The sequence below is a fragment of the Simochromis diagramma genome, unplaced genomic scaffold (assembly GCF_900408965.1).
Source record: "Simochromis diagramma unplaced genomic scaffold, fSimDia1.1 OVJJ01000293.1, whole genome shotgun sequence".
NCBI lineage: Eukaryota > Metazoa > Chordata > Actinopteri > Cichliformes > Cichlidae > Simochromis > Simochromis diagramma.
Window position 1 is genome coordinate 2,382,018 of NW_024386801.1, and position 24,311 is coordinate 2,406,328.

The following is a 24,311-nucleotide window of genomic DNA, read 5'->3' on the forward strand; positions in this document are numbered from 1 at the left end:
AGAGTACGCTCAGAATTTCCCAGCTAACCCAGATACAGAACTGATAATATGAAAATGGAAATAGTTCAAATACAGTCAGTACGGTACTCACGCTCAGCGATCTGCAGCACAGGAAAGCCCATGTAATAGCTGAATTCCACCATAGTGAGTTTCATTAGAGCACTGCTGATCTCTGACCCCATCAGATAACTCCTTGAACTGCGAACAGTGAAAGTAATGTCCACCGGTTTCCTCGCTAGTCCTTGTTCCTCGTATATGGGAGCAGCCATGGTGATGTTTACAATCTGAAACACAGTGGTAGGGTTACAGGAAACAGAAAAAACACATATTAAAACGAACAAAACATTCTCTATCTTACTGTTAAAGTAGTACCTGTGTCTTAAAGACCTACAATTAAATTCCCTCTGAAAAGAGAACTACATAACTATGTGATCAAATAACCTCTTTAGTAACAAAAAATAAGCTTCTTTAATACTCAACAACTAGAGCATGAAGCACTTTAAAAAGAAGCAGCCATGTGAAAAACACTTGGGTCATGCTCATGAGTTATGGTAAGATGAACAACGAGTAGACCAAGGAGTGAGTATAGCGTCCACAAGAACACTTGGCAATAACTATCATAACCCAAAATGACCATAAGCATCCATACTTTGGAGAGACAGAGCACTTAGTTGCTCCTTTCCAAAAGAAGCAAAATGCAGAGCGATGGCTTTTGCTCCTGCAACATTGCATTACATGGACGTTACATTGTGTCTACTATTACAGTGCTTCTCCGTAACATGTGCAGCATTCTCTGTAGAGATGCCGTCTGTGGTTTGATGAGGTTGATCCAACCTTGAAAAGACAGGCGATGCATTTCAGAACACAAGGAAGACTCCAGTGTTTTCTTTTCTTATAATTGACTTTTTAATCTTACAGAATAGCAGAGCTTTGTTCTTTGAGTATTACTTCCTCTTGAGCTCTCTGTTTTGATTTTTCTATAATGCTCATAAAACACTGTCAATTACAAATACTTTACGTTCAGCCTTTTTAGATAATAACAAGATAAATCTGTAAAAACACGCAGTGCATAAAGAATCCCACAGATCAGTGAGTGAAATGACTTGATTTGTATTGGTCAGCTTAGTGAACAAACAACATTTTCAGCTTTTTTTCTTTGAGTAAAAACTCGATATTTTTAAAAGTCTTTTTGTTGTATTTGGTCAAGTTGATAAGAAATTTCATTTTTTCAGATTCTTTCAGATCCTAAGCCACAATGAAAGCATCCTAATGAAAACATCCCAGCTGGAATGCACCTCCATGACTGCCCATGGCTTCCCTCACTTTGTGCCACTCACATGCACTGTGAAATTAGTCGACTCCTTTGATCGCCTGCGGACTTCGGCGAAGGCCCTGGTCAAACCTCTCTCGATGCTCTCACTGAAGTTGCAGAACCGCACGTCTACGTGGCCAGGAACAAACTGCAACACTGCACAGACGAATTGAATACTTTCTGACTGAGCTTAAAAAATAAAGGTCAAATTCTGCTAAATGCTTCAAGTGCCCTCGGAAAAAGACTCAACAAAAGGTCATTTACCTGAGTGGACTTGATAATTTCTATCTGGCGTCGACCAGTTTGGAGAAACAGACAAGAAGCGGCGCCCCGACCTCCTCAGTGCATTGACGACAGACATGCCTGTGTACACGACCGGACCCTGACACCACTCGAAACACAAATTTTGGTGGTGGATCCACAACCTACATTAAGAAAGCAGAAATTAATTGTATTAAAGAGACACACTGTACATTAAGTAACTTATGCTAAATAGGCTGTGTATCGTCTGGAACTCAATGTGACAGAAGTGGTCTGGCTGAGTTTGTATGTGGCGCTGTGACAATCACAAAAACACCCCAACACAAACATAGACTATACTTTTAACACATAAACGTACCACCAATTTCCACCCACACTCTGTGTGAGCCACTACAACTCCGTTCACTCAATTGCTCAAAAATCTAACAACATCTAGCTCAGTAGGTAGCGTGGTCGCCCCATGATCGGAAGGTCGGGGGTTTGAATCCACTGAATGGCTACCCCGAGGAACCCCCTGAGCAATGTACCATCCCTACACACTGCTGGGAACCTGAATAGTGGCTGCCCACTGCTTCACTGAGTGAATGGGTTAAATGCATCAATAAAGTATACATTATTATTATTGTTATTATGATCCGTCCATTCGCTTCCACTTATCCTTTTCAGGGTCGCGGGGGGCGCTGGAGCCTATCCCAGCTGTCACAGAGCACGAGGCGGGGTACACCTTGGACAGGTCTGTCGCAGGGCTAACACACAGAGACCGACAAGGATTCGCACTCACATTCATGCCTACATTCACACCTGGGCAATTTAGATTGATTAATTGACCTATCCCCACTAAGTGCATGTCTTTGGACTGTGGGAAGAAGCCGGAGTACCTGGGGAGAACCCACGCAAACACGGGGAGAACATGCAAACTCCACACAGAAAGACCCCGGGCTTATGGTGGAATTGCACTCAGGACCTTCTTGCTGTGCAGCAACAGCGCTAACCCATTTTTCCCCCATATTTTTCTTAATTGCAAAAAAATGGTTGACACCTTGCATTATTTAAAATATATGGAAATATGTTTAATAAACTTACTTGCAGTTCCACTGATTTGTTAAATTCCCCTTTCAAAATGTCTCTGACCTGAGATTTAGCATATCCTACAGTGGCCCCGGCTGGAAAACCTTGTGAAAAAAGCACAAGCTAATGGTCAATGTCTCTCGTATACTCTGCTGTCTATAAATAACTCTTTCAAGCACAGTTAAGTAAGACAAAACACATTAAATGCCTAACTTACCGATCCTGATCAAATAAGCGGGTTTGTTAACGTTGCAGAGGTACGATCTTGATGTTGGTGCTATAGCTGTGATTTTACCAACAGTGGTAGAGATGATGTTGACAATAGTTGAGGCTTCAGAGGTGGCAGTAATTCTGCTTATGGCTTGATGGGGAGTAGTTGTGGCAGGTGTACTTGTGGGTGTAGTAGAGACTTTATTAACTACACTACTGGTTGGGATATAGGTCAGTGTGGCTGGGGTGTCAACTCCATCTTCAGTCACCCCCTGATCACCCATCACAAATGGAGGGGGCAGAGTCACATTCTGAGGCGTGGATTCAGTTGAAACTATAGTTGCATTGAGAGTTGGATCATTTGTAAAAGCAGACTCTTCAGGAGCTAATTCTGTTGTACCGGCTGTGCTATCGGCAGCGGGCTCCGTGGGAACAGGGGAGAAGTCTATAGTTGCAGTTAAGACAGCAGTTGCATCCATAGTACTTTTTGGGGGAGACTCTGTAACATACCAATGAACATACGTAAGAGAGGAGGCAAAATTTAAATCGTCTGGCAGCAAAGGCGTTGTACTTGGTTGCACAGCTTCTGTAATTGGAGTGCTATCCAGGCCAACGTTGTTTGTATGTGCAGACCAATCTGTGGTGGACACCTGACCATCCGAAGAAGAAAAGGAGTGGAGGGAATGCGTTGGGACTATGGAAGGATCAAGAAAAGGCTGAGAGGCATTGGCCACCTGAGGACTCTCCTCTGTGGTTACTACAAAGCTCGTTTCATCATGAGGCTCAAGCCCCGAGAGATCACTGGAGGACTCCTCTTCAATCACTTTTGTATCATTGCTGAAGCTGTTGTTAGGTGTGCTGTCTGTAGTACTGATGGACACCACAGTAATGTTCCCCCTGTGTTCAGCTCCGCTTTCTGAACCGTTATTCTCCTTGGTCAGCTGATTGTTATAATATTCCAAGCTGTTCATGTCTGGCAAAAGGACATCGGTCGGTTGAATTGTGTACGTATCTGACCAATCTACGTCTGAAATGTCAGGCACGTCACTGTTAGGTGTTGGAGTAGGTTCCAGGGAAAACTGAACTGTTGCTGAAAATGAGGAAGGATAAATAGATCTAGGAGAAACTACGGTGCTGTACGCTGTCACGAGGCTGGGGGAAGGGGAAACGTACAGAGGATTCAGGGATGAGGGAGATATGCCCACTCTGGAAGGGAAGGACGTGTCATAAGTTTCTGTATAGTCTTCTAGATCATATGAGTCAGAGGGCACCTTGGTGACCAGAGAATAGTCTTCTCTATCTGCATTGAAAAAAGACATCGTCTCCAAGTAGTCCCCAGACCCCCAGTCTACTTCCATGGTGTTGGTGGGGTAGAAGTCCTCTGGAGAGAGCTCTGTGGGTTCAGATGAAGGTGATGCAGGGTGGGGGGTGATGAAAGGCACCTTGTAGCCAGGAGACTGAATCTCATCTGGGTTGGGTAGCATGTTTATATCATATGCATGTTTGTTTTCCAGTGGGGGATTACTGGAGCTCAGCTGGTCTGCATGCATTGGTTTCATATGTGAGTCCTCTGCTAAAAGGTCTGTGAAAGTCTGAAATGGTGGCCCGAGAGGCCCTTCAGGTTGGAAGGTCATCCTTTTCTCAGAATTAAGACCTAGCTGGGGTGTTGGAGAAGGCTTTACTGATGTTATGGATATATTTTCCCAAGGCTGTAGCTGGGACTTTGTTTGAGCTTCTGAGAGAGATGACCTCGCCAGCTTCCAGCCTAAGGAGAGATCAGCTGGTCGTTGAAACTGTGGACTAGACTCCCGCACAGGTACAGATGGTCTTAAGGTTGGAGTCGTCAGAGTGTGTGGCTCTTCTGCAGAGGCATCTCTTAACATGATGACTTTGGAGTTTTCATATGCAATATGCCCCCTATGAATGTTATCAGCAGTCCTAACTTCATGGCTTGGTTCAGGATTGGATGGGAGGGCACCAGGTGAGTCTAGACTCTCAAAGGCAGTATAATGCGAGTCAGGTAAGGCCAATGGTGATGATGTAGGACTTTGGATATCTCCAAGAAATCCCATGGGATCATGTGTAGAGTCCAAAGGAGATTCATCTGCAGAGGAACAAAGACAATGCTTCGTATCAGTACAGGAAACATAGGGAAAATCATATAGAGAGACAATGACTGAAAAAGAGGCTAATTCTAAAGAAATCATTTTACCATTTAATTTTTATTGCTGAAAATGGTTGTTTCAGTAATAAAAAGACAAAGAAATACCCTGCTGAGCTTGAATCTCATATCAGCCCTATGAATCAGTAACTGTAATTTCATCCCTTGTGAATGTTTACTTTGTACTCTGGTCTGTTAACAGGAATGAAGGAGTGTGATGGAGTCAGTGTTGAATGTGTGATTTTTGCCAAAAAAGTGTGTTTAAACTGTTGCACACCGAGCCAAGATGAGAGCAAACACGATTTTTCACGGCAGACAGGGAGGCTACCTACTCTAAGCCATGTTGTATAACTGGACCGGCATTGCATTAGTGAACATTGGTGTTATGTTTACTGGTGTCGAAATGGCCAACATCAACTGTATCATCTATAAGGGTTTAAAAAAAATATAATGGAAGGACATCATAATGGAACAGGGTCCATTATGATGTCCATTTGCAACAAACAGTGAACATGAAGACAATGCACCCGGATGAATTTATACTTACAATAAATCAATACTATATTTAAAATAGCTTGATCAGATTTAAATTTCAGATCGATAAAGTGGAGATAGCTTCCCAGAAAACCTTTCGACTGTATGTCACCTAAAGCCTGTACATAGATAGTATCAGTTCTTATCAGTATCAGACTCCTGAGAAAAATAATTAGACCCAGTCACTAGTTTAACTCTCCTTTGCTTAAGTGGCTACAAACAAACAAAAACCAAAAACTAAAGAAAATGTCATTCGAATAAAAGAGCAAGGACGGTCTCACAGGCTAATGATGTGAAAATCATTGGGGAAGCAAAGAAAAGCCGACAGATTTCTTTGGTTCCAGTTGTGAATATGCTGACATACACGCACGGACCATATGTCTTAAGATTTTACCAATGAACTCTCGAGAGTGCATTTAAGACCCTTTTTCATGGCACCTGATCTCGAACTGATGGATGGTGCAATTTTCAGCTCATCAGCAAGCCCCTCTACAGCGTGCACACAACATTAAAATCATTAAGGCCGACTTTTGAGCAGTCAAAATGCAGAAATAGCAAATGCCGCTTACGCAATGCATTTCAAACTCTATTTAGGTGCCAAAGCACTCCATATTGCGTAACAAAGTACATGCACATCATGCATGATTTAATTTGGGAAGAGTCTTGATTACAAGCCACTGCCTGGCATATTTAACACTGCTTACATGAACTGGAACAATTCTTTAATTATTAATGGAAAATAGATGTTTTACACTTATCTGCATATGTTTGCCTCTTTCATATACCCAAATATGTTTCACCAACCTTAATGCATGGCAGTCTTACTAACACTGTGCAAGAATTTAACAATGTCAGTTAAACATAACTATTACCCATTACCAGCCTTGTTGCTAATAGTGGCCTATTATCAAATCAAATGATTTTACCAGTGTTAATGGCAGCTGTTTATCTGTTGTGATGATTTAATTGTCCACTGACTGAACTGACTGAAAAACACGGTTATAAAAATGAAGATGTCTTTGTATCACGAGTTTATGGCGGAAAATCATCACAACAAAACAACCACAGATAATCAGAGACCGGGTGACTTAGTGTGCCTGCTTACAATAAATGATATGTTTATTAATGCTGTTGGGTTTATGGATAGCTAAATGACTTGATGCAAGGCTCACGTCTGCACTGAGCCTTACAAACAAACTCTTTTCAATAAACTTGGTGCAGACTGTAAGGCTTAAATTTGTCACTGAAAGTAGGTCTTGAACAGAGCAAGACTTCAAAGGCACCATTGTTGTCATTGCCAGAAGCTAGCCACCAACAGCCTCTACATAGTGACTCAGCAGCAGCTGCAAAGGCTGCTGCTTTTTGTAGTTCACAGACGCTCTGCAGAATCATGCACTCTTGAAAATAGCCACAGAATAAGCTAAGGGAGAAGACTATTTTTAACAGCGCTAGTGCAGATCGCATCGCTTAGCAAAAACATCAACAAAAATGAATGCATTTTGGGGCCATCATCTTCAATTTACTGCATCGAGTCATACAAGCAGACGCCTCTGGCTTGGCCCAGGAGAAATCTCGTAGCTTAATTATAACCTACGCTGGTACCTTAATCAAGTCAACATGCTAGCATAACAGAGCATGCTGGAAAGGACTTGGAAAAGAAAAGCCAAGTCTTTCTTCTGTGAAGGCTAGTCTGTCTTGCACATTTTCCAAGATTCTTGGTTTCTGTGCCAAATCTTTGAACCCACAGGGATGTAACACACAGCTGGGCAGACGCATGTGTACACTGCACTGAGCACACAATAACAGGAGAAACACTAAAATAGAAGGACTCGCGGCATCTAGTCATCTAGTCTCTACAGAGAACACAGCAGAGAAATGAAAGTCATTCTACAGTGGCAGCAAATCTTCTATAAGTAACTGTGAGAAAGATGCTATTTTAACTGCTAAATAACTCTTAATTAAGTCAAACTCATTTGGCTGTGAACAAAAAGATGTTTGGAGCTACAGATATATAAAACAAGAAGCAAAGACAGTGCAGACAAGCTTTATATAAGAGCATGTTGGACAACAATGCTGATGTTTGAGGTCACGCTGTTAAACAAGACCTCAAACTGTCACCTCAGCTCAACACACCATTACAGCGACACAGGGTTTCATATACAGTCACATTTGTGATTATTAACCAAGAATAGATTACTGACAAAAACATCTAACACAAAAACAATGATTGACAGGAGAATGATGATAACAATGATAACTGCAGAGATGTCGGCGATGGTGATGATGATGATAATTATCACGGTGGTAAGTAAAGACAGGATGAAGGAAAATGGACAGCCAACATTTAATTACTGATGTATTAGAACAAATCTAACAACACTAAATTGCAAAAGCTGAATTGCAAACATACAAAAAAATTGACTGTCTATCTGTAATACTTAAATGTGCACAGTCTACATACTTGAAGGCTAATCTTTGATGACACCCTCGGCTCAGTGTGACAGACAGCAGCCCGAGTTAGGGCTAACATTACAGAGTGCAAAAAAAATGAACAATGGACTAGAAGGCTATCGTGCGCTACCACCTGTTCCCTGAAAGAGGAGCGCGTCACACTCGGCTGGCCGCTCATTGCTCGGCCTGCCTGTGAAATGATTAAGCACTGAGACACGTGCAGATGGACACCTCCGCACACCAGGTCAGGAGAGCATAAATGTCAAGTCCTCAGCAAACGCACATGACAGTGTCCCAGTTTCTCTTCTCCCTTTCTAATCTCACTCCCCCACCTACAGCAGTCACCTTTTTAAAAAAATTATTATTATTTCCAAGGTTTATTTTGACGATATACCCTTATTTTACTGCCAATGAAGCTAATCACAGACACAGGACGGACTGAACCAATGAATACGTCGCATTACTCATCGTGTAGGAATCAGAAATTCCATTTATTCATTGCAAATCATAAGTTAGTAACATCCCAGTAATTCCAGCTCATCGGATCTCAGTGTCCCTTTTAGCCCAGATTTTCTCTGAGCTAAAAAGGCTTAAAGTGCTCATACACTTAAACAAATGTGGATTTGGCCGTTAACCTGTTTCACTACAACAACAACAGCGATTGCAAACTTTTAAGTGGGGGCATTTTCTCCTTGCATTAAGCAAAACCTTACAGATAAATTGTGCAGTATTTTATACCTGCACAGTTGGTGTGGTGCATTGTACATGTACAATGACAATAAAGACTGTTCTATTCTATTCTATTCTAATTTAACATACAGAATCTGCTGATTGCTTTTCATCAACAACAGGCGCTTGAGTGAAAACTTTTCCATATTCAAGCAAGTGATGGCACAAAAATAACACTCTTTCTGTGATCTGGATGGTTTGTTCAGCTTCCGTTTATACAGGCAGCTCTGGGGTTGAACGACTGCCAGCAATCATGTAAAAAAGGTTCTGACAAGAGAGGGATTATTACCGATGGTGGCTGATGTAATGATCCTCTCTAAAATCCCTCCAATCAAAAACAGAAGAGACTGCACTCAAGGCAGAACCGACTTCAAGTTTTTTAAGTAGCATCAGACCAGTGACCAGTGTGCAGGTTGCATAATCGATTACACATTTATCCATTTTAGCCAAACTGCACAAAAAGCCGGTTGATTTGCACGAGCACGATGCAGCGATAAAAGTTTAAATATTTTATGCAGCATTTTTATTTAAACCGTCAGATAAACATAATTTTAAGGAATTTTGAGCAAATTTGAATGATTCTCTGTTTTGAATTAAGTTTACAGAGTAAAAGTGTAAAAAGGAGAAAAGATAACAACGTACAATAACCGTACTTTACACACACAATAGTAAAGCCTACATGATGAACACACACACGCAAAAAGGAAATCCTCCAAGTAAGCTGAAATGTGATTTTGCCTTCGGTGTCTGCTTATGAAAACAGTTCCCAGGGCCCAAACAAAGAGCTGATAATGCCTCTCAGCAGACAGCACTGCGCTGGAACTGAATCGGAGAAAATACCTTTCACTGGTCTCCTTCACTCAGCCAGACTCGAGGCTCACATAGACTGAAAAATGCATTTTAGAATTATGCTTTTACATTTTCCACATTGTTTTTATTAAAAATGTATAATGTAAACTAAGAAAGATATTTATAAAAAAGTGGCAAACCCAATCCATTATAATTGTACTGCACACACACAATGCTGAAGCTCATAATAATTAAAACAAACCGATCCTGCTAGCAGAAATGTTATTTTGACATTCCTGTCTTCACATGAAAACAGATCCCAAGGCCCAAAGAGGGGACCTAATAATGCCTGTCAGCAAACAGCACTCTTGTTGACGTCTGGAACAGAATCAGAGAAAATACCTTTCACTTGTCTCCTTTATTCAACGAGACACTGCGCTCACATATAAACAGAAAGAGGGAACAATGCAATGACTCGGTGCTCCTGAAAAAAAGGATTCGGGATGTAAGAAGCGACAGACGTAAGCATGTCTGCGAGGGCATTTTCAGGAGCCGAAAATAATAATTAATGCATTCCTGTCTCCATCTGCTTTAATCCAAGTCGACGAGGATGAGTATGCATATTTTTGAGTGGAAGAGACTCAGCAAACAGTCCACACTAAAGGTAAGTAACATGAGTCTTTATACAAAAAAAACTAATAAAAATCTACAATTATCCCACAAAGATATATGTGGTCCTGCTGTACTGGTCAGAGCTGATTTTACAGGGAAATTTTATAGGAACCAATTACTGGAATACGGTTACTTAAACAATATGAATCAGCCAAATAGCAACACAAAGATGTGTTTGTAAATACACACACAGCAAAGACATTAATCCATGCAAGCACATATGTCTATTTAAACCAAGAAACTTGAGATACCAGTGAAGGAGTGCTATAACAGCACAATTTCCTGTGTTTGCCAGATTCGTTTTTGCTAAAAAAGAAAGTAATTTAATGGCAGTATTATTCGGGGGGGGAAAGAGGACAGAAGAAAGGGTCTTTTTAGCATTAATGTTAACTACACCCCCACACATGGTTCTGTTTTCAGCTCAGCCCGTTGCGTGACTGGCGCTTTTCAGTTGGCAGGAGCCGTGTATGTTGAGAGCAGTCATACAATCAGTGCTGACGTTTGGTTTATCAGGGAAGCTTTTAAGATGGGAAAGATTTAATTGTTTTTATCAGCAGAGTTCTATTAGATCAGTGTCTCTGCCAAAACTAAAGAAGCTCCCCTGACAGAAAAAACCCAAACGTCAGAGCTATAGAGGGTACATTTATTATAAACACACAGTTTATGCACTGCAGACACTTGTTGAAGTCAGCTTACACCAAGCAGCGGAAGATTAAAGAACAGACTTAAATCAACAAAGTACGGCCTATAAACAGAAACCAGATACAAATGTTACAGTTACCGACGAGACTCAAATAAAGGAAATAAATGAAACTTAACATTAAGTTTCATAGTTAGAGAGACTGAGACCTGACTGGGGTCATGCCTGCACTTAAAATACCATCAAATATTAATGTGACCTTTGTTTTTGTTTTCTTTTTCCTGAGGGAATACTTGTTTTTAAGACAACAGCAAGGTGGGCATAAAAAAAGAGATGGGTTCACCATAGAGAAGGAGGTTATGATGATGTATTTGAATATTTAACCCGAAATCTGGACACGCTCATTCACTTTTAAAGTCTTGATTTTCTTTAAAGACTGGAAGGTATCAGTCAGCAGCCTCTTCTATTTTGTCTCATTACACTCTCAGGCGTTAAGTTCTGGATTAACAAACACTGTCTGCTGGGCGAGGTTAAGTTCCCTATAAAGCTCGTAGGAAGCTGCTTTCAAATAACTAATTTTGTCTGAAGGGTTTGGTCAAATGCTTACTGTTTGGCTCCTAAGTGGGTGCAGTAATCCTGAAAGGGCCAAAACAAAATGATTTAGCCTGGAGAAGCTGAAAGAAGGCCGTGCTGAACAGAGCCATCTGCTCTGATAAATATATAAATAATCAGCTGCAGCTCATCAGAGCAGATTTGGGCTCAGCGCAATATGGCCTCAATGTGGCCTCCTGTCAAATTATGAACTCTGCATTGCACATTTTAAGCTCCTGACACTGGCAGACTGTTAGTATAAGAAACTGTGGGCAAAGTCAGGGAAATGTATTTAATAATGAAAGTTTTACAACTCTGTGTTTCTGTAACCAATAACTTTTGCAGAGGAAGGCAGCCAAGTTCTCGGTTTTCAACAACAATAAGACTATTTTTTATTAATTTCTCTCAAATCTAATCTTTAAAAAGCAGAATACAGAATATTGAACTAGAGAGAATGCAATGTTTGCTTTGGTGCTGAATTTAATAAATATTATGCTAATAATCACATATGGAAGGAAAGAAGTCAATAGACAGACAGTTCCTATAATATTACTGCAGCTATTATAATTCTGTTTTATACTATTTGAATATATCTGCTCCAAAAGATGGGCAAAATCTAATCCTAACACAATATTAATAAGTAATAATGTCTGGCTTTCAAAAAACAAACAACAAAAATCAACTAGTCTTTTTGTAAATAAGATGCTGTGTAGGTTCGTGATACTCTGGTGGAAAATTGCCTTGGTAACCCCCACCAAAAAAAGGGTACACAAAATCACTACCAGATGTACATTCATGGGCCAGACTATGGCACCTTCACATCACAACCCACGAGCAAGATGCAGGTAATAGCAGGCAAGTGGAAAAGATTACACAAACTCGAGTGCAGCCATTGGCAGAACAGCCGACTATATCATAACTGTGATGTGTATACGTGCTATCAGACACGATTATCGAGAGAAATAATGACGTTAATAATAACACTGGAGACTTGAGTTAAATATTCGTCAGTGTCACATCATTCGCTGTCTCTTGACCAGCTTCTACCACGCTCAGCAGAGCCAAATAATGCTAGGAGAGGCTAGTGAGTAGGCAAGGTCGGCCACTGGCTGCTTCCCAGGAGCTCGTTGTGCTCGGCCTCCAGGCCTGGTGAGTGCAAAAGTACCCAGTGTTTGGCTTTTGATAGGTTCTAACCATTGATCTGCAACTGGCTTCCAGCTCTAATGAATAATGAATGCCCATATTGTCATCCCACACAGATCGCATTTCACATGGAAACAGACTACACTGGTAATTAGACAGGACTTTGCTGGCCTGCAGCTTTCTATGCTGAACTTGCCAGGGATTGTGGTGTGGAGAGAGAGAGAGGTACTGCTGAGGTAAAATTTCAAGGGCATTTTATAAGTTTCGAACAGCATCTTCCATATTTTTCAATTCAGATATGAAGTTTACATGCCGAACTATTTCTTTAACAGAAACTGTTAAGAGGAGAAGCCTGACAGAAGTCAGGACATGGGTCTCCTGTGTGGTGTTGGGTCTGGAGGAACAATAAGATGTCGGTCGCCATGCTTTATTTGAACCAGAAACTGAAAGAGGAAAGCTGTTAGACTGGTGACATCAGTGTTGATACAGACTACGGAAACTTGGAAAGCTGTCATGTTGCTGATGAACAAAGTGAAGTGAACAGTGATGGGTGAAGACCATGAGCAAAATGTGTGATCTCACAATCACAGACTACAACTGAAGAACAGAACCTTTATTCCAAGCATTTTAGTTCCCAGTGCAGGATAACGAGTACGTATTTTACAGCCTCATGTCACCAGATAAGAGCTAGAAAGTGCATCTGACATTAAAGTAGCTGTATGAGCAGCAATGGTTACACCTCTTAATTATGTAAAAGAAACTTTCCTTTCAACAAAGCAGCAATATTTTTGTATTACACACCTAACACAATGTACAAATGTATATTAATCAGACCTTATTTTGCACATCTGCTATCAGACCAACAAATATCCAAAAATTCCTTTTGCTGAATTCTATTAATTTCCTTTTTCAATATTTATTTAAATACTTTTACAAAGCTTTGTTTGAGTTTTAGTCACAAGATAAAAACAACTTTACATTCCACAAAAAATAAGACTGCTCTGTAGTAGGCAGCCTGAACGTGGGCAGGTACCTGTACCAATCCAACTAGAAGGATAACTAGCAGAGCTAGTTCTTATACTCCATACCATTTCTGCTTTATCTGCAGAATCACAAGTTCTAATGAGAGGAACCAAAGTCCTTCCTCCTCAGGGGGCTCTACAAGATGCTGAGTTCCTAACTTCACTTTTCAAAATAAATGAGTAAATAAATAAAATTTTGCCATAATGTTGATTTTTTAAAAAATGGAAAATGCTTTAAATGAAACAGGCTACTGTGGAAGATTTAGCAGCTGCCTGAGATTTGTCCAAATTAAAGGAGAAGTGTCTATAAGATGTTCCTGAAAGGGTCTTATTTAGTCAGCATCATCGTCAATACCAATTTATCAAAATATAGGACATGAAGGATGAAAATGGCTTTTTTTGCTGGTGTTGTTATTTACTTCCTCTGTTCTGCCATGAAAACCAAAAATGTTAATTCTAAAAAAAAACAAAAACATTTTTGAACATTTGATCTGAAATAAGATTTAAAAATCTAAAAAGAAACTTTCAGATTTGATCAGTATTTTCCACAGAATTAGCCACTTGCTAAATAAATGAGAAAATAAATAGGTGAATTCTTACAAAACAAACAAAAAAAGAAACAAACAAAACAGCCTTAAAATGTTTAACCATAAACAAATAGATGTTAACCATCGACGTATATCTAGCGTATCCTTTAGAAGGCTATCACAAGAAACATGTTCATCTCTGAATGCTAATTAAAAATGACAATCAAATGCAAATAACACACATGTCAGTATATCAAACTTGCAATCAGATGTCGTGCTTTACCAAATGATTTGATAGTATTTTAGCTACACGCTGAGAAAAACTGCAATATAACAAATGGCTGATAGCCTGCGCTAAAAAGCTGCGAATGGAGGTGTTATCAAACAAGTGTGAGTTCAAGACTCGCTAATGCCTAATTTCCTGCACAAGGTTTTCACCCAGGCATTTAATACATAATCCTATTACCATCCAATATCATGAGTTTTTGGCTACCCTCTAAACACGGTCTTCTTCACTGGCCAGTGTGTTAGTGGGATAATGTCACTATCAATAAAATTAAGCCCGGACAAAGCACCCATCAAGTCGGAGGGTTTAGACACTTTCTCTTTCTACAGTTACTGGAAGTTGGTTTAACCCCAGACTCTGTGTACAAGAGGAACCGAGTCACTTCTGATTCAAGGATGTGTCTGTGTAGTCTTCAGTGTGACTGCATCAGGGCAGAAAGCACTGTCCTCATGAAAATCATAACAGTGGTAAGTTCACACCGAAGCGAACTAACAGACAGAAGCTGTTTCCACAAATGAAGTGACAAATAAAAACGAATTCATGTATATTTCTATGATTTCATGGCTCATGACTTTGTCATTAAGGACTTTTTTAAGGAAAAAAGTTAGCAATAGTGTCTTACACTTAAGGAAAGCAAGCTTATGACTGGAAGCTGACTGGTTAAGTTGGCTTATACACGGCCTGTAATAATAACAACCCCCAACTACATGAGCGACGCTGTTCAATGGCCCACAAAAAAGGCATCGCCTGGATGTGACTGGTTATAACAGTTGTCAGATATTGTTAAAATATAGCACATATTTGTAACAATGAACACATTATATAGAGAAACTGACTAATGCCTCGGGGCTTCCTATTTCTCTCTGACCAGTCCTCAGGATGAGCAAGCGTAAGCTATACCAGAAGCAAACCCATCAAGATAAAGATCTTGATTGCACCCAGAATGGATCATGGATACATTAACACAATAGTATCACAAAAAAAGACAACATGTGTGTGAAATACTGACATTTGCTTTCAGGTTAGTGCAGTTATTCAGTTAGATTACGTGAAAATCACAAAAAAAGACTTAGAATTTGCAAATCTAACCATCAAAAGAATCCCAGATACACTCCTTGTAGCGTTCTTAATCTGAAATAAACATTAACGTGTGCTGATTCGATTTTTATTTGCAACTTGAACTCAGTTGGAATATTATTTCTAAATGCTGTTCTTCAAAGCTACCTGAATGTTGGACACGATATTGATCCGTGCCACTTATGTAACACAAGGTACTTAGTGGATCATGTTGTGTGAGTCAGCAAAAAAAGAAAAAGTGTTCTCTTACCTGCCCCAGGTAAGTCAGCTGCGATCACTATTAACAACACCGTTACCACCAGAAGCGCAGCACGCTGGCTGTGGGTGTGCATGAGAGCTTTGGGCATCACCACCAAACACACAGTGGAGACTAAACCTGCCATGGTACGGTGGGTGTCGAGTCAAGGCATGTCATCCGTTTAAGGAGAGAAGATTCACTCCAAAAAGACAATCACAGGTTAGGTTTTTGCGAGCGCCTTAGTTTGCTCTTCTTCACTTTAAGGCCCCTTATTCCATCACATGTCTTTGTAGTGGAGAAAAACTGTTGAAAAGAAGCAACAGTGAGACATTTAAGAACAGCCTGCTTGAGTATCACTGCGTTAACTTAAGAATCCCCCAGTAAGCTGAAGAACAAGTGAAAACTACTTAAATCATTTCAAACCTGCAATTTTAGGGTAACATTAATAACAGATATCATTGGATGATTGGAGCAACACATTTTCTTTTATCCATGCCCTGGATCGTTGATAAAAAGTGAGTATTTCCCTTATTTATCCTGCAGTTTTCACACTCATGGCCAAATTGGTCGTGAAAACAGCGACTATTATCCCATCAGATAAACAAAACAAAGCAACTTACTCCATATAAGGGGAACAAATCTGTAAGGAGGTCAAAAAGGCAAAAGACGATCCAGCACAGACCTCATCCCTCGGATGTATGGCTGGCTTTAAGACGCTCTCACAGCGGGTCTTATCATGATACAGTAGTCTCTTGTCCTACATCCCGTCCCGTTACTTGCAAGCTTAATGGTCATGTGGCTTTTCATTTAGCTAGACAAAGCAGGTTCCATCCCTCGTTTGAGTCTGACAGGAAAACGCTAAACGCTGCCTAGCCAAAATAATTTGATGATATATCCCAAAGCTCGCGCTCAGTGCATACATAAAGCGATTTTTCCTTCTCAATTCGCCCCCTGCCATTCCTGTAAGCCAGCTCATAGCTGCGCACACAGACTTACCAAGAAAGGGAGCTCCAACTCTATCAGTTCCTTTGTGAGCGTGAGGAGAGGATATCCTTGGATGAAATGCTGTGTGGAGCTTTGTCATTAACGTCCCCGTGCCCACCTGCGTGCCTTTGAAGTTTTTGCAGTGTATACGTGGTGTGCACGAACTGGCGACTGGCTTTCATCTGACACTCTTTTGGTAACAGTTACCTTCTCTCGTCCCGAGGATTGGGATAGCCCCGCCCTCTGACAGATCTGATTAGTTTCTAATTTGCTAAGGCGTATTCCCATTGGTTCAGCCTCTTTTCTGTCACGGTGGCCTTTTAAATATTAGGTTGGTCTTCGTCAGGAGGCGTCTGCGGCTTCCACGGCAACCTCACGCATTGATGCACTCACCCCAAGGTATAGCTATTATATTTTTATTGGCTGTATAGAGTTGACCTTCTTCCGCTACTGAGTTCAAACGAAAAATATTCTATTACCCTAATATGTAATTATATGCAGATCAGTTAACATTACATTTACAAGCCCGAGTCTTATCTTTATGGTGGTGAGACTTTGAAGGATGTGGGATCAAACAATTAATTCGTTTGTTTCTGTTGCTATTTAACACATTTCTGAAAACAAGTTAATTCTCTATGTAAAGATAAATTAAATATCCTTCTGGCAAAGACAGGGCCCAGTGGTGCAGCGTGTAAACGTTGCCCATTGCAGAGTTTTGTGGTTGCAAATAAATGGAGATGATTAGCATACCTGATCACGTCAGCGCAAGTTTCTAAGTGAACATCATGGCGAACACCGCCACCTGGTGATGGTGTTGTGTGTAGCCAATGCTGCCGATGTTTCTTTTTACTTATTTCTCTCTGACTCTTGCTGTGGTCAGTGGATGAAAATGTCGTGAAAAACCTAACGTGACGTAGTAGCATTATGGTGTTTTAATCTCTATAAAATGTATGCGTGTAGCTAATGAGCAAAATAAAGTAGTTTAGATGGTTAAAAGGTGAGACTTCATTGTTTTCAGAGAATACTAAGACCTACATTATACTACCACATTGATATAACAGCTGTAGCTTGTGTGCAGATTCAAAAATGTGTAAATTTATGATGACCTTACATATTATAGGGTATAAAAATGGGCTCTACCTGAACCATTTACAACTGTGAAATAAAATAAGGGAATTAATTAAAAAAATCTCTTTTATGTGTTTTTTACAGGCTTCCAATTTTGTATATATTGCATGACATGAAATGTTTCTTTCAAACTTGTGCATAAAATGTTTATTTAATTGTAATGCACAATAAGCCATGCCCAGACATTTTAATTAATTAATTCTAGATCACACACTGCAGTCAAACTGCACTTAATTCTGAGGTTTTGCAAGAGACAGTATGCTGGGTGCAAAGAATGAGCCTAACTCATGCACACACATATACCCCACAGTAGACAACAGGAGACCGATGCTGTGACTTAACAGTTTAATGTAAATCCAAGACAAAGTGTGATTACATTTCTACACATATACAATATGCATATGTGAGCATACAAATTCTCATTAATAACTCGATTCACCTCGGAGACCGAAAAAATGATCAAAAGTAACAGTGAATAACAAGCTATAACATAGTTCACCACAACGGGAGCCCCTTGTCACCCTACAGTTAGTAAAGAGGACAATTAAAATAACTATATTCTTCTATTTGACGAAGCTGTTTGTCTGTTAAAATCCTCCTGTAAAATTTACAATGCTATCATTAGTTTTTTCGAAGCCTAATATAAATTCACTCCATTTTTCTACAACGAAAATGATTAAGAGAAGCACACGACATCATAATGGTAACACAAGCGCTTAGTAGCAAGTACTCAACTTGTTAGGAGGTTTAATTAATCCTTTTTCTTATTGTCATTATTATATTTATTTAAACATTCTATAAAGCCAGTAAAATATCCATTCTCATAACATACTTAATATTAGGCTAAGGAACAGGGTATACATTGAACGCTACGTCAACAGATTGAAATAATGAGACATCACACCCCAATAAACCAAAGTAAATAAGAAAAGACAATAAACAGAGAAGTATACTAGGAAATACTGCAGCACACATTAGCTTCATCGACAAAGAATGAGATTTTACACCATTGATAAACCATACAGCAATGGACACAAAAGGGGGTCAGGGTTTGACGCGCTCTTAGGTCTTTAGAAAATGTCAACAAACTGAATTATCGCCTTCTTTGTGCGAGTAGTTATTTAAAACTACTATAACTTGATTATTATAATTTGATTATACCGAGGATCCCAAAAGGGACTGTGATCCTACGATTAAGACAAACAAGGAAATCCATCTTTGAATGTAGTAGCTTTGGTCTACCAAGTATTCCGGTAAAATAACCCAAATGTTTAAAGTTCTTCAATGTGGAGCCCAACATCTCATAAGATTGCAGATTGGGGTAATCGGCTGGTGCAGATCAAATGAATATTAACTCAGTACGTAAAGAAATCACTTTTTTAAGTTTCAATAACTCGACGCCAGTGTCAGTGACGGCATCAAACCTTGACCACCTTACCCTGAATTCCCCCAAAGAATAGCCAGCAAAAGGAGCAGATCCCCTTAACAAATATATATTAAAAACCAAAAAATAAAACAAAACAACAAAAAAAAAACATACAAAAGGGCTTCAAGAATGCTCGTGTAACTAGATTATGAATTTCCTGGTGACAGAATAGTTCATCAGCACGTGATTTATCCACCTAACACCTGTCCTTAAACTCCTTTGTACTTTGGGAAGCAGCTGTGACTTTGCCAAATGACGTACAAGCGTGTGATTTGACGTTGCAGGTTGCTTGTTCGCTTACTAAGCTTCGAGCCAGCTTGGAGGAGTTTGTTCGAAGAAGACTAATGTAGCACTGCGTGCGCCGCGCTCGCAGGAATGTTTCTCAGTGTTTCCAAAGCTCCGGGACGACGAGTATGTGAGATGACACCGTGGGCAAAAGTGGAAGTTTGAGTGTATCTCAGGAGAATGCCAGGCTTCATAAAGAGAGAGAGAGAAAGATGCTGCCTTATGTTTTCTCTAATTTAAACGTCACCTTAAAGCTTTGGAGGTATTATTGGTTATTTGGAAGGCAGTACTTAAGAATAAAGTTGTTGCTGGGAAGGCTACACTCACCACAGCAACAGAAAACATTTTTATACTCTACTTAAGCACATTTTGGTAATTGTAAGGTCACTCGATCTACATTAATGCTCATATTCTTATTCCCCCTCTTTTTTCATAGAAAACACAAAACATTGGTTAAGTGAAACTGAACGATAGACAAATGTTTCGTACACATCAAGTTATTTTTCACCGTGTTTGTTTGATTTGAGAAAATAGCGATTATTCAATATCCCCAACTCGTGATACCGGTAACTTTACATAATTAGTCTCATGTGGGAGCTCGCTGGAGAACAAATGTTTAGTTATTGCATCATGCATGGCCACAAATGGTGTCGAAATGAAACTAATGGTCACCCACGGAGAAAGATCTAAAGCCATTCCTGCCACTTCCTTTCACTCACAGGTCACATATTACATTCATTTTGTGCAGGTGACCACGCTTTTAAAGGTATACTTGGTATATTTTTGATTATTTCCATAATAATTAACGGGCCATTCTCCTCAATGGCAACCTTTAAAATTAATTTTCTTACACTGCTAATAAAGCTACAACATCAACAACAGAAAAATTGATCATTTTAGACAATTATTGATTTAAGCTAAACAGGGGCCAAATATGAGGAAAAATCAAAGTGAAACATTAAAAAAACAAAAGCTTTCAAACACGTTGCAGCTCTTCTAATGGTTAAATGTCCAGAAACAAATAGCTGTGCTGTTTGCAAGAAGTACGCCAAATCCTCCCCGTGCATTCGTACGTTGTACACACATATACATTTCATGGTGGTGAAACAACATGTCCTCAAAAGCACTTGTAAAGCATTTAAAGATGAGACCAGAAGTTATTGCCTGTCTGCAATGCTGTGGAGGATTGCTTGTACTGTGCTGTGCTGTACATGATCGATCTGTAAAAGTCTTTGGTGGGACAAGCAAAAGAGTCAGAGTGTGTCGACATTAGCCCCATCCTGAAAAGAGTGGGGGAGTGGGGTCTGGACAGCAGTGTAGCGTGGGTAATGCCAAATTCCCTCAAAACAGTGGAATGTTTCAGTAGTTTGTGTCATAACAGAGGAGCTAAAAGACTTCCATGGAAAATCACTTCCCTTATGTGTGTGTGTGTGTGCGCTAAGGCCCCAATGACCCAGAGGAAATTAAGTAGGTAAAATAATATCAAATAAAAAGACAACGAACGACGTAACCAGCAACATACTATGTAATCACATCTTTAAGCGCCTGGACCCGAGGCTTGCATGCTGGAGCTGATGGGGAGGGGAGAGCTTTGAGGAAAGTACCGGGGTAAAAGACCACTCTGGGGCCCATCGGGGGACCGCTGGATTTCAAACCTGGGTGTGGCATCCTCAAGACGAGCACGTATCGATAAGGGCCCCCCAGTGGATCATCGTCAACTCAACACTTATCATCTTCGGCAGTGTTGCAACACTTTACACAGGTGCAACCACCTCAACAAAATACTAAATATCACTGTACATCAACCCCCAGGTTATAAAACAGAAATGAGCCTGACATATAATAAAAACACACACGCGCACGCACACGCTCTGATAAAACATCAACAAGAATTATTGCAACAATCTCTAAAAATAAACACATGTACTACAGCCATGTCAAAAAGTTCAAGATGATGTTGAAAAAAAAAATCACTTCAAATGCAAGTACTATGGCATACCATGAAGGAGAGGGGAAGGCTTTCACTAAATCACCAGCAGTTCTGATGCGCCCACGTTCGAGAGGACAAAGGAGATTCATTATTATTAGCTACAAGAAATTGAAATCTATTAAATCAAGCAGCAAACACACAAAGCGACAGCCCTATTGGTTCTCTAAGTGTTCGGGTATCCTGTCTGGCTGGCATGGCGGTGTCTGTGGTGAACCTGGTTCGAAGACAAATGGACAGCGATGACAAACCATCCACAATGTGCCCTTCCAGGTGTATGCTGTGACATTTCCCTTCTGCTCCCTTCAAAACATCCGTGAATCAACTTCCAATTACCTTTGCTGCAGAAACAAACAACAAGAGGAACAAATGAAAAGAACAAAAAAAGGATTAATGTCCGAATGTTACGCCATTCGGACATGTTGTTACGGCTTGGGCTCAGTGTTTACTATCAACCTGCTCTTTGCCAACTTGCTCCTATTTTAGTCCCATTTAAAATCGAGAGTTTCGCCCCGCCCTCCACGGTCCCCCTGCTAAACTGACCCTATGCTTTCAACCAGCCCCTTAACTCATGCCTACACTGTACCTCTCTCAACAACCCTCAACACGCTGTCTCTTTGCTGCAGCCAGGCCACCTAAAGCCTTACAGAATCACCCTCGTGGCAACAATCACTTTCCGTCAGGCCCTTCGCTCGGACTAGCTCTTAACCTGCCTCTGCTGAGTCTCAAACATTATACTGTAACTCATTCCTTGTACACGAAAACTGAGCCGATATCGTTGCTCTGCGATCACGACACGCGTTTCCCTCGCGTGGTTCAAAAGAAACAAAATCCTAACTAAAGCCACGTTTTGGGTGCCACCGTGATAGAGGTTTACAGCTACAGCTATACTGTACATTTTCACATTTACATTAATATCCACAGCAAACGTAGCAAGAATTTATCTACGACTTTGGTAAGTACCCCAGGCAAGTTATCTCATGCACACATAATAAAAAAGCTCGGCGTGATAAAACCTCTGACATTAATCTTCGTCATCTACGGTACGCTGTCATTAAGGACAAGAAACAGCAAGGGCTGAGCCTACACCTGGAAGAGAGCTACAACCGCCCCGATTAGGATGTCAAATCAGGGAAACGTGTGTCTCTAAGTATAGCTATAGTCTCTTGTGGCTTTCAGGATCCAAGCCAAGTAAACTGTGTCATTATATCTGTAAGGCACTACGAGGAAACAATGGTCAAAACCTAAAGACTGAAGAGGGTTTTGAGGAGGTGGACTACACACGCATGGCTGACAGTAGCACACACAGACAATCACGTTGCACATGCCTATGTTATTATAACCACTTTGTGCAATCACATTTAAAAAAAAAAAGGAACAAATTAATCTATTGGTATCCGGGGAAAACAAAAAACGTATTAAAAAATGGTGCAGACTGCTACATTCTAAGAACGGGGCCCAGCTAAGACACCTAAAATTGAAGTATTATCATAAAGGTGAAACAGAAAGGAAAAATATCTATAAATACACTAAAAAGTTTGTTGTCTTCTCTTGGTTATATTTCCAGAAGCCTCCTCTGCTGGAGGAGGTGGCGTGGGAGGAGTTGCCTTTCTATTCTCCCCACACCACGAGTGATTTGGAAATACTGAGACAGTTCAAGGCCATCAATATTTTTTTTCTTTGAAGAGCAGCAGGTTTCCGTATTCCACCTTTTCCCAGATTTCTCGGGATTTCTCCAGTCAGTAACCCCTGTTCGACAGTCACTTCCCAAATGTAAGGGGGAAATAAAAAAGCAAAAAAAACAAACCAGAAAACATCCGCTGTCTCAAAAGGCCTTCTCCACGCTTCCCTGTAAAACGAATGAGACTTATTAAAGTAAAGAATAGGCAAATGAAAGCAGAAACTGGCCCTTTCAAGGAAAAAAAAAAAAGAAAACAAAATTTCTTGAACTGAATCCTTCGAAAATTCAACTCCAAACTTTTCCTTCTAGAAAGGCTGTGAATCATATTTTTTTCTTTTGCTCTCTGTCGTTATGTCTTCAAGTTATACATGACAGTTTCAGGAGGATTGCAAGTTCCTCTGTCTCTGTTTGCGTCTGAGGTCGAGGGGAAGGTGTTGGGGATGTTGACGGGGCTCTTGTTGGGCTGAGGCTGAGGAAAGGAGCAGCAGCGCTGGGTCAGGCTCTCCAGTGTCAGTCAGTGTCTTCTCTAGAGGTAAGGGTACTGGTTCACCTTGGTGGGGCTCAGGGGGTATCCAGTGTAGACAGTGGAGGCGGGCGAGGCGCTGATGTAGGCCTGGTGAGCGAACTGGGCCTGGTACTGGCTGTGGTGCAGGGTGGGCGAGGGCAGCACACGGTGGCCCATGCTAACTGGAACCTGGTGGACGATGCTTGGTGGATAGCTTCCGTGCTGGACCGCGTGGCGTGCCGAGCTCTGTGACGCCACCAGGTGAGCCACAGTGCTGGTAGAACCCAGAGCAGCAGGAGCTGTGTAGGTGTAGAGATGGGGCTGGCTAGGGAGGTGCGTAGCAGCCAGATGTGGGTGAACGTTGCCTGTGTGAGAGGGGCTATTGTGATGGAAGGAGTACGGGGCTTGAGCGGCAATGTTAGGAGTGATGTAGGCCTGCTGGCGCCGATGTCCTCCGTTACGCTCGGCTACCATGTGCTGCTGGGCCTGAATGAGGGGATGACAGAGATCAAGTAGTGTCAGTGGGTGGATTTTCCCCTTTCTTTAGCCAAGCTAATCAGATATGAACCATATATGACCTTATAAGGTGCGAGTGATATTATTG

At 40.8% G+C, this 24,311-nt stretch overlaps 2 protein-coding genes across 7 annotated transcripts in view; both read right to left on the reverse strand.

The window, feature by feature from the left end:
* The window catches only part of si:ch211-1e14.1 (UPF0606 protein KIAA1549), a 37,405-nt gene extending 19,361 nt beyond the window's left edge, over positions 1-18,044 (reverse strand). For 2 of the 4 annotated variants that reach the window (XM_040025075.1, XM_040025074.1), the window contains exons 1-4: positions 2,657-2,745; positions 1,577-1,737; positions 1,338-1,468; positions 92-284 (exon numbers count right to left, since the gene is read on the reverse strand). In XM_040025075.1, the coding sequence (XP_039881009.1) occupies positions 92-284; positions 1,338-1,468; positions 1,577-1,673 (421 nt within the window). In that variant the 5' untranslated portion in view covers positions 1,674-1,737; positions 2,657-2,745. Of the gene's footprint in view, positions 1-91; positions 285-1,337; positions 1,469-1,576; positions 1,738-2,656; positions 2,746-2,858; positions 4,956-15,723; positions 16,015-16,331; positions 16,677-16,707 lie in introns of those variants that run through there. The other 2 variants (XM_040025076.1, XM_040025077.1) reach the window with 2 other exon arrangements.
* Positions 18,045-18,157: 113 nt separating this feature from the next.
* The window catches only part of hipk2 (homeodomain interacting protein kinase 2), a 65,860-nt gene continuing 59,706 nt past the window's right edge, over positions 18,158-24,311 (reverse strand). For all 3 annotated transcript variants that reach the window (XM_040025073.1, XM_040025072.1, XM_040025071.1), the window contains exon 15: positions 18,158-24,193. In XM_040025073.1, the coding sequence (XP_039881007.1) occupies positions 23,729-24,193 (465 nt within the window). In that variant the 3' untranslated portion in view covers positions 18,158-23,728. The remainder of the gene's footprint in view (positions 24,194-24,311) is intronic.